The 11,507-nt window shown below is 37.8% G+C and overlaps 1 protein-coding gene across 1 annotated transcript; it reads right to left on the bottom strand.

Moving 5' to 3' along the window:
- Nucleotides 1-1,580: 1,580 nt before the first annotated feature.
- On the bottom strand, nucleotides 1,581-9,770 carry LOC115413618 (14-3-3 protein beta/alpha-1). The gene is made up of 6 exons (XM_030126609.1): nucleotides 9,645-9,770; nucleotides 8,650-9,066; nucleotides 4,618-4,741; nucleotides 3,420-3,583; nucleotides 3,235-3,330; nucleotides 1,581-2,564 (listed from the first exon to the last, which is right to left on the bottom strand). The coding sequence occupies exons 2-6, from the start codon at nucleotides 8,941-8,943 to the stop codon at nucleotides 2,496-2,498; spliced, it is 747 nt and encodes a 248-aa protein (XP_029982469.1). The 5' UTR covers nucleotides 8,944-9,066; nucleotides 9,645-9,770; the 3' UTR covers nucleotides 1,581-2,495.
- Between the last annotated feature and the right edge of the window lie 1,737 nt (nucleotides 9,771-11,507).

Raw genomic sequence — 11,507 nt, 5'->3', positions numbered from 1 at the left:
AAAATAAATGCATTGTACAGGATAGTATGGATCCACCTAGTGGAGAGGAAGAAAATATGTAACGAGGCCTCCATTCTGTCATTTTGTGGACATACAATAAATGAATTCATTGCCTTGTTTTAAATCACAGGTGTCAAATATGCGGCCCACGGGCCAAATCCGGCCCGCTAAAGGGTCCAATCCGGCCCCGGGGATGAATTTGTGAAATGCAAAAATTACACAGTAGATCTTGAAAATCAAAGGAGTCAATATAGTTTTAATTCAGGTTCCACATACAGGCCAATTCAATCTAAAGTGAGTCAGAACCAGTAAAATATTCTCATTATAACCTATAAATAATGAAAATGTCAAATCTTCTCTTTTTTTTTGTGTAAAAAAAAAAAAAAAAAAAAAAAGTAAAATCACATGAAAATGTTTACATTTACAAACTATCCTTCTACAAAAAATGGGGAAAAACCCAAACAAATATGAACAACCTGAAATGTCTTTAAAGAAGCAAATGTCATTTTAACAGTATTCTGTTCATTACTAAATGTTTTGTGTATTTGTAATTGTAATGTACATGTGTAAATGATAAACTGAGGCAGAATATTGTTAAAATTGCAGTTATTTTTCTTAAATTGCACTTCTTCCCACCCCTTCTCAGGCATGTAAATGGAACTACTGTGCTATTTTTCTGTCTAAGATTGTTATGATTCTTGATATTTGTATTATTACATATGTTTTGCTAGTTCACATATGTTAAATTTCATTGCATGTTCTGAATAAATCAATAAATCAAAAAGATTGTTCATGTTATTCAGATTTGTAAGGAAACTTTGATGTAAATATTTTCATAATATAATTTAACTTTTTTCACTGTTATTATTTTATTGGTCTGGCCCACTGCAGATCATATTGGGCTGAATGTGGCCCCTGAAAGAAAATGAGTTTGACACCCCTGTTTTAAAGAATTTTAGGCCATGTTTTAGTAAAAGTGCTGTTTGATTATAGTGATGTCTAGTGGTGAAAGTGCATATTGGAAAAAGCAGAATACCCAGTCCCACCCTCACCTACGGCAAAAGTTCCTTGTAAGTGGCAGCTTTCTCTCTTAGAGGCTTTTTTAGAGGGAAGTCACTCTGCTCCCTACTCCCCAAACAGCAAAACAGAAAAGAACTGCCATTACTTCATCTAAACATGGCCTTCCTTTTTCTCTCCATCTCCACTAGTAGGCTCTGTAGGGTTTTGTGGTACTGACGTTATCTACTTTATACTGTTCTCAGAAATCTGCAGTATGAACCATTTACTTATGGGTTTTCTTACACATTTTTCCTTGTGCAAATTTTGTTTTACTGCCAAATACTACACTAACAGCATGTTTATACAGGCATGAGCTTATCTAGGGTATAAACCTAGAAAATGCAAGAGATGTAGTTAATTTCCATGTCTCAGTCACCTTTTAATTCAGGGTTGATATTACCATTTATTAAAAATCCTAATTCTCAAACATCAGATTGTGAGAGCAAATTAACAGATTAACATTTGAGTTAAAACAGTCATATTTCCAATAGAATAAATAGAGGAAAAAGGACACCTTGGACTTCGTTTATAAAATGTTTTATTCATGATACATAGCCGATACATAGGGATTCAAACAGTTCCACAAGGGTTTTGGGGACTACAATTGAGTAGCAAACAATAGTGGTCCAAATCTCTATTGACAGACAAACAAAACACCCTTTTAGGATGTGTACAAACCTGCATTGAAAAAAAAAAAAAAAAAAAAAAAAAAAAAAGACTCAACTGGACGTGTGTTACAGCATTTGTTCCCGTTCCAGTGTAATATCTCAAGAGACATGCATGAAAGAATAGTCTTCCCATGAAAAGATCCCTGCATTTGGTCAGACAACCCTCACCATTTCCCCTTCAAAAAGACATGCTTCAATGAAAGAGTGGCTTCATAAACCAGGGCAGAAAATGAGGGTTTAACTCAACAATGGGCACTACTTGGTTATTATTGTATGTTGCCAGATTGGCTTTCCCTGCAGTATGAAACTTCTATGTGACAATCTCATCCTGTATAACCGTACCACGCAACTGTGTAGAGAAAGACACACTAAAAAGGTATTAGGGATTTGTTTTAATCTAACATTTGGTAATTGGGAAAGTCCAAAACTCCTCAAATGGTGGAATTTAGGTTTCCAGTTGAGACATCAACTGAACCAGGAGTTTGACACTATGTCAAGCTATCAATTTTCTACAGCTGCAACTGCACGAATGGAAAGGCCAGGACAAACACAAACCAAAGGAATGGAGGGTTTTTTTTCTTTTTTGTCCAAATCTACTTTGCGAAACAAATCATTTTTATTTAAATTTTTCATTACATAATGCTTTTCAGCAATAGGGTTCATTGGGAGAATGTTTGAGTGGAGCATTAAGGAATGAAAGATGTGTAAAAAGTTTTTTTTTTTTTTTTTCCTTTTTTCTTGGAGATGACCCATTTAAGTTTGTAGATTTTAGTTCTCGCCGCCTTCTCCCGCTTCTCCTCCATCGCCCTCTTCAGCAGCATTGTCTGATGTCCATAACTGAGGAGACACAGAAAAACATTTATTAAACATCCCCCTTTCCCAACTTGACAAAGGCAATCATTTGATTTATATTTTGGCATTATGACAATCCGCTCCACAAATGGATAAAAAAAAACACCTATCTAATTTACTGCTGTAAATGAAAAAAAGTCAACACACACTAATTTATATTAGGCGTTTCTGGGATACTAAACCAAAGTGTTTACCTAGACATTATGCACCGCCCTGCTGTGCATATTGAGATTCAAGTCATTAATGAAATGTGATCTTTAAATCTCTGAATATTTTTTCCAAGGCTTTAGAAGGATTTCACCAAGCTATTCAAGGGCATCAACAGAATTGCATCTTCTTGGGTGCCACCTTGGCGCAGAAATTTCTTCACAGATGTACGTTTTGGTCCTGATCATCATGTCAGAAGTTATAAACCAAAAAAATTTGAGAACAAGGACTGGCCGACATAAACTCAATGAAAATCACCTATTTTCCTTTAAGGTAGTGATTATTATAAGTGTACTTTACAACACTTTAGAGCCTCATACAGGTAAAGAGACAAGACCATAGATTGTGCATTTTTGTTTACAGCATAGCAAGACCTTTAAACTGCCATTGTGATCAGGCTAACCCCATTGGTACACATGGGTGATTGACATAAGAGTAGAATACTCACTGTCAGGTTATCTCTGAGGAGCTGCATGATGAGAGTACTGTCTTTGTAGGAATCCTCTCCTAGTTTGTCGAGCTCTGCAATGGCTTCATCAAAGGCCTGTAAGTTAAAAAAACAAAACATTTGAGTACTTGTATGACTAGAATGAAAGCCAGGTAACAGGATAGACTGCATATTTGTCTACAGACCGTTTTAGCCAAGTTGCAGGCTCGTTCTGGGGAGTTGAGGATTTCATAGTAGAAGACAGAGAAGTTAAGCGCCAAGCCCAAGCGGATGGGATGTGTAGGCTCCATGTCTTTCTGACTGACTTCATACGCTGCAGTGTATGATTTCTGAGCATTGTCAGTGGCCTCTGGCAAAAGACAAAGAAAATCAATCAGAAAACAGCAGTCAACTGTGTGCATTTTATGAGGTTATTGTCTATCAAATTTCATGCCTACTACATGTCAACAAAACTGATGTGTGTCTTCATGTAAAACACTTGTGTGCCAAGTACTGCACTCAGTGAATTTCTGTCATTACTGCATTTTTTGCATTATGCTGCTGTGTTGGTAAAAAGATGGTGTATTGTTTAAGTACCAAAGAGGGATCAAAAGAGCCATTTTTTCCCCGTAAGTACACACACAAGTATTGGTTGCAGAGGCTATTGTGATAGATTTGACTTTTTGTTTGTGAAACAAAAACTAAATCAAAGACATCACCTCCAGCATACTCATTATTCTGACGTTTCAGCAAAACATGAACCTCAACAACTATCTCTACTACTATGTAACTGTAATTTGAGTTAATTCTAAATTAAACCTATGAAATCAAAACACTTTAAAACAACAATAAAACATTACACAGCAGCAAAATGATGCAGATTACAAATATGTTCTTTATACCTATGGCAAGTTTGCAGCAATATTAGAGATAGCTTGCCAATGCTAAAAAAATAAACTTAAGCATCAAATGTGTATTAATCTCCAAGCATAAAAATCTCCAAAAATGCATATTTACTCCTGTTTCAGTGGATTTCGTCGGCACACCAGTTTATTATAATTAAATGGACAAATCTAAAATACACAATGCTAAAAATGCTAATTTGGCCTAGAGGGAGGCAGGAGGCCCCCTCCATTCACTACCACCCATCCCATCTACCCGTTTTTCCCTCTTGTGAGTTGGGGCCCCACGGTCACACATCAATATAGCTGAAATAATTTTCAGGGTTTGGAAAAACAGTTTAATTTGTGAAGAGGCTAAGATTCAAAAAGACTGAAGGGAAGCTGATGTGTTTATCTTATACATATAATTTACTATACACATAAAAGAGTCTAAGTCAAATAGGACAATGACAAGAATAACGCATTTTTGCATAAAAACAACTGAACAGAAAACTAAACTTACTCTCCTTCCCTTCACCACTAGCAACTTCAGCAAGGTATCTGTAGTAATCCCCCTTCATCTTTAGATAGAAGACCTGGCTCTCAGCAGGAGAGGCCGTACTAATTAAATGTTCATCCAGCAGGCGCTGTGAAAAGAAAAGAAAAGAAAAGGTTAATTTTATTAATTAGAGTTAATGTTCAACCAAAAGTGCACATATCCATCTGGCAAAACAACAACTAAACCAGATACATAAACTGGAAGAGTTGTTAATATTGTAAAATATTGGGAAAACAATAATGTTCAGTATATGACAACTGTAGGTGGGCCTCACCCATCCCAACTGTCCCATTAGCCTTCATTTCCACCACTCCCTTTTCTCTTTCCAACCCTGGGGCCAAATAATTAAAAACCCAAGCATCAATTAAGCTCAGACATTTTCAGTTTGCCTAGCAGTATTGGACTCTCACCAACTTGAATTCTAATCAAGATGTTGGTTTGTGATCTGTTTTTGTGATTTTTCTATCCAGATACAACGTCATATCATGACTCGCGTAAATATACAAGCCACTTTTAATTGGCATGTTATCTGTACGCATTATCCGCTTTCCCACATACATGTTCGCGCTGTTGTTAGCCCCCTGTCCAACCTGAATCGATGCGTCAAATACCACGCATGAAGGGTTAGTGTTATAGTTAAAGTTAAGTGAAACCGAGATCTTGGCGTAAATTGACACGTGATCAAATGGCATTGAATAACACACGAAAGGTTGAAAATGCATAGGTATAGCACGCTAAATGCCACAAGAACTGGCATGACATACAAGGCCATTTATTGAGATCAGTCTGCCAGATGAGAGACCTGGGTTTGGGTCTGCTCCCTGTCACACACTGCAGAGCTCTGAGCAGCTCAAAACACACAGACACCAAGGAGATGGGCTGGTTTTTACCAAGAACTAAACAGGAAAGTGGTCACTTCACTCCAGGACATGGAGCAACAAGTCTGTTACATAAATTACATACAATTCAGGCAAAAACATGACCTCTCTATAACAAAACCAAAACTCTGAAGTACAGGCAGAGAAATGAACAATTGAAGGGTTAGTTCATCTGCCCTGTTTGTTATGTATCGCTATGCTAGCAGTCTAGCAATTGTTTCACTTTAGGTCAGCTCATAAATTTAATGTGAAATGGTCAGGGCATCACCTGATCTGTTGGTCATCAATTCAGGGAAGGAGGATTTAGAGATTTGGAGGTTGCAGGAAAACCATCACTGCAAGTGTAAGCTTCAAATAATTGTAACAATTTGAAATTCAACCCTAACTTTAAAAAAAGAACAGATGAGAATACTGTTAAAGCGCAGGAATGCTAGGCAGCATAGATAAGAATAGTAGGAGTATTGTTTGGTGTAGTATCATTAAGTGGTTGCTTTGTAGGCTACTATGGCTCAGCATAGAGGAAGCAGAGCATTCTGTCATTTTCTATCTCAAATAGTTATAATGTTGCTGCCATCAGACCACACTACCTGCTGCACTGCAAGACATGTTTTCACACTTTATCAAAATATCAGGGAAGCAAATAGCTGCACAGTTAGCTGATCAATCACAACATCAATGTTCACAACATCTAAATATATAAGCACATTTTCCATTTCATCTATGTGCATTCACTCCTTTGTTAAAAAAAAATAAATAATAATAATAATAATTTTGCCATTTCCACAAACATTTTGTTAATGGAAATGCACTGACTCCGAGCTTAAATTACTCCAAGTACCCACAATGCAGGTCATGCTTCTCCCAGTTCTCAGCTGTCTTCTGCATTAGATTTCCAATCATTTCCATGACTGCACCTCTATTGTCAGCACCTTACACTGAACTTTGATGCCTTCCTACTGACACAGTCAATAGGAGTTATTGGTGGACAAGTTGTGTTATTACAGAGTGAATTTCAACTACAGGTTCAGGAGAATTTCAACATTAGTTCATTCATAGAGACTTGTTTCTGAGAAAGCTAAAATTATTTGTTTTAACCAAACCCGTTATAGGCTTTTAACTTTCAAGTAATAGTGATTAAATGTAGTAATGTTAATTGTGATAATGTAAGACGAGATGTGCTGCAAATGGCATCCTATGATCAGACAAGGTTAGCTGTTTGCAGTCTTCCAATGGACATCAGAGGCTTACTTGGCCTAATCTGTGTTACTGAAACTGTGGCTTATGCTTAAATTAACTGATTTAGAGAACAGATCATCCATTTCACTCAGAATGAAAACGCTTGCTAACATGCAAAATATAAGGATAGCCATGGTCACAGGGTAATGCAGTGAGCAGTATACCTTTAAACATATTTTCCCTTTTTGAACCACAGGAAGAATGAAACTGGCCTTGTCTGAGCAAAACCCATCCGAGCAGCCACTCCCCAGTCATTTAGTGACACAAAGATTGGCTAAGCCGAAACATGCGCATGTCTCAAGTGCTGAGCATTCCTTTTTCACTGCACGCTCTGCACAATAGACAAGACAAGGAGTTGCCCCTCTCTGTTTTCACACAAAGCTCTGATTTCAGTCACCAGTTCACACAAGAAAGCCAACAGTTCTGCTGCATGAAAGCCTGACTTGTTATGTGTCTGAGTACCTTCATATGTCCTGCAGGGATTGAGCACGCCCCCAAGGTTCAGTGCAACTGGCAATACTACTTTTTTTTAAAAAAGAAAAAAACATCAGATTTGTGACCAAACATACTGCTGACTGAATGTGAAAAATTCATAAAAGTCTTCATGACAACTTGGAGAGGTCTCCAATACGTCCATGTCCAACTGAGTATGTAATAGACACCTGAGTACTGCGCTTCACATTTTTAGAGCATTCTAGCCTTTTCGGTCATGTATTGTTTTATAAAATAAACAGTCTACAGAACTGATGAAAATCATGACACAGGGTCACACAAGCTGCTTGTCTATTGCAGTGTCTGCACAGCCTTTGTAAGTGCAAAACTAACCAGGCTTGAGGACTGACACACCCTCTGTCAACACTCACTAGCAGAGACACTGAAGGCTGAGTCACTGATGTAGACGTATATCATTCCAGGCATCCACTTGGGAAGCAGGTTGAAAATCAAACACCTCTACAGCTTTGCAGTACATTTTTAAAGACAGTAGCTCATTAAAAATTATTTCACACTTCATGCTGAACTTCCTCAAAGATCATTTCAAACCCAAGGCAGGTTAATAATCTCAACCATCTATCCATGTGGTTGCATTAGAGTACAGAACAGGTAAAAGCAGACATCTCTCATGTTCTAACCTTTGAATATGGACAATAGGGAGTGAATCTAATTTAAAATAGCAAGCACACCCTCATTGGTGTTAATAGGTTGTTCGGTCAATTCATTTGTCATTTATGCATGCAAATTCTTGCACTTGGATAACCACATTAGAGATCCATCTGCCAGATGGGACTGCATGAACACTGGAATGAGAACGGCTTTGCAAAATACAGGTACCAGAGCAAATCTTTACACATATGCCCCTGAGTTCTTTCCCCGCCCATTCAGACACACCTTACTGGTGCAGCCACTATTTTGACCTTTTGTCACTTTACACCCTCACGAAGTTTCAAGCCCATTGTTCTAAATCCAGATTCCCAAAAGACAGGAACAGTGGGAGGACTACATAATACTTCCTTGTCCTCTCTGGGCTCAGAGGCCATATTTATACAACAGAAGAGCTGAGAGGGAACACAGAAGATGCCATGTGACAAACATCATTTAACTTGTGGATATGCAAAAATGTTTAATGTAGAAAAGAAAAATCAATGTGCACAGATGTACCCTTAAAATCGACAACAAAACTCTTATTTAAGGAAACTGTGACCTAATGGCGATTCTAATGTTAATTTCTCCTGACATAAAAAACAAAAAAATGCATTGGTGTCACTCATAATCAGGGCTAAAATGACTAAATGAAACACTATGGCTTTGCTTTAAGAGCAGTTTTTCCGGTAGGTCAGCATGTTTCCATACTACACCAAGTACAAGGAAAAATGTAACACTTTACCAAAACGTCATGGCAGATGTCTTCCAGTTCCTTCTCCACCGTCTCCCGATACTCCTTGATCATCTGCTGCTTCTTATCCGTCCCATCTACCTTCGTGTGGAGGGCGGAAATCACCCTCCAGGACGACCTCCTTGCCCCAACCACGTTTTTGTAGGCGACGGACAGTAAGTTCCTCTCCTCGTTTGACAGGTCGCCTCCTAACTCTGTTACCTTCTTCATGAAATCTGCCATGTCGTCGTAGCGTTCAGCCTGTTCCGCCAACTTGGCCTGCTGGATATAATCACTTCTATCCATAGTTTTTATAATTCAGGGACCGATAAATCAGAAATCCGGGGTAATGTGGTCGTCAAGGACTGTAGAGGTGAAGGATGAGTATGAAATGGGTCGGCGATTTTCTTCCCCACAGTAACGTTAAGGCTGGAAAAAAAAGTTACTGAAATTATTATGTGGTGGTCAAACTACGTAAAAATGAAAGAAAACATTATCTATCGACCATCAGAGTACAATGAACACACGACCGCTTGGCACAGACGGAGTTGGACCTGAACATAGTATCATTTCACCGTCACGAATCGCTAAAATCGACACTTTTAGCTATAGAAAATTCCTATTGAACACTAGTATTTTACCTATCGTTATTGTCCTGCTTAGATCATCTTACACGTAAATATTCCGAGAAAGATGTTATCTTAATCGAGTCTTTCTGGTTGAGGTAGGCTAAGGGCATCTCAAGCAAATACGTTAGCTTGCTGAAAGCCCGTTTTACACGGCAACCCGCCACAAAGCTGTCTGCTGGAGTTAGCTAGCGCGTTAGCCACAGCTAGCTAGCGTAGCCTACATGGGCCACTCCTTGCAATAGAAAAAAATCTTCCTTTAACGCTACTAGTAACTCATTCAAAACACCAAACAGGCTTCAAATTGTTATTTAACGATCAACCCGCGATTGGATCTTGAAAGTAAACCGAGAAGAATAAAAAAAACTCATCGTTTCTGACCTACTGAGGTCCAATTTTGTCCCACAAAGTGAATCGCTTGGAGAGATTGGTCCGAAAGGCAAAGAACGGTAGCAGCAGTGAAAATCCAACTGAACTTGCTAAAATGGGGCGGGTCTTCTTCAGCTCAATCCTCCAATCGTAAATCGTATTTGCTCTTGATTGACGGGACAATGTAATATTGTTAACCAATAGATGTTTTGCGCGGGGGAAAGAGGTGGGTCTTTCTGATGGTTTGACAGGCCTGAACGCTGCAGTGGCTGGGGCTGGGGCCACGGGGTTTCCTCCAATTAGAGCAAGAGAGAAAACGTCATTGTATTGCCATGGTGATGGTCATCCAATCATTCCGTTCTTCCACACGCTGTAGGGGCCGTAGGCGGGCGTGGCACCTACTCCCTTTACTTACATTGTGTTTTATTTCTGTGTTTTTGCATGAGGTTTATTGAAGAACTATTCTATGTTGTTCTTATTGCTACTAGAGTCACATAAACACATTTTAACGTTGGAATCCATTACCTTTCACCTTTTATTATAATCTGTCTGTATTCTTTTACCATCTGAAAGAGCACAATCATTATCAAATAATAAACTTAAAAGTTACTGTATATTGTAAACATCCAGCATGCCACAAGACTTCTAGTCAAATCAAATGAGCTATGGCCGGGTAGATTGTACATATATTAAATTAAACAGATTACCCAAATTCATGTAATTATTATTATTATTATTATTATTATTATTATTATTATTATTATTATTAGTAGTAGTAGTAGTAGTAGTAGTAGTAGTAGTTTCAGGAGTCATTAAACTGACATTGTGATAAGTGTCATGTCAAATTTATCATCAACATCTCTGTCATTTGCTGGTAAAAACTGTAGCCAATTACACAGTTCAAGTCTACAACACTGTTAGTTTCTCTTGGTATATGTATTCTGACAGTTTGAGGTTTTTTGTTTTTTTGGTTTTTTTTGGTGGTATGATAATATGAATTATGAGCATCCAATCACTGAACTTTTTCTGTCAAATGTAAATGTCCACCATCAAGGTTTTAACAAGATCTGACTCTGAGAATCTGGTGAATGTTACATTTGGATATTAGTTTTCATATGTGTCAGCATTAACAATCCTAAAACAGCCTCTAAATACAGATATCTATGGTATGTCTTTAATGTAACCATAAATCTTGGTGCAGGTTTTTTCAGTCACAATGTGGATTTCACAAACAGGTTTGCATTTTTAGTGCAAGTTCATTATGTGATGGTGAGAGACACAATATAACAATCACCAAATCTGTTAATTTGGGACCTGGGAAGAAAACTGATCTTTTGGGATGCTGACAAAGGTTCAGAACATCTGCTTTACATAATAGACATTTCTACCATAACCTGAAGTACATGTATGTAGATAGTAAGTTTTTGACACTCAACTCCCAAAAAACTGTCCTCCTGATCCTGGAAAAAACAGGCTAAAGAATAGAAATGGACCATTTAATCTGAACTAAAAGGACATTTTACAAATTATCAGTGTTGGTGCAGATAGTGATCGATGGCAATAGTAGGCTCCTAAATTGGAAATACTGACTTTAAGGAAAAATAATGGCTCAAAAGATTAAAAAAAAAAGTCCCAATCCCACGTTAATTTGTCTTTTTTTACAGGTAGTTTGTTTCGGTCCTCTGTGTATTGATTAATTGTCCGAAATTCTATTTACCTATACTTAGACAATCCATCCAACAGTCAGTTTATAATGTGGTTAACCTCCTAAGACCCACTGTCCACATTTGTGGACAAGAGTTTCACAACTTTATACAAAAAAAAAGAAAACTGTCCACCACAAAGGACATTCCATAAAAATTCTAAAAACTGCAT

This window comes from Sphaeramia orbicularis, chromosome 22, assembly GCF_902148855.1.
Source record: "Sphaeramia orbicularis chromosome 22, fSphaOr1.1, whole genome shotgun sequence".
In the NCBI taxonomy this organism is placed as follows: domain Eukaryota; kingdom Metazoa; phylum Chordata; class Actinopteri; order Kurtiformes; family Apogonidae; genus Sphaeramia; species Sphaeramia orbicularis.
Note: the sequence above shows the minus strand (reverse complement) of the source record. Positions and strands in the feature narration are given on the sequence as shown.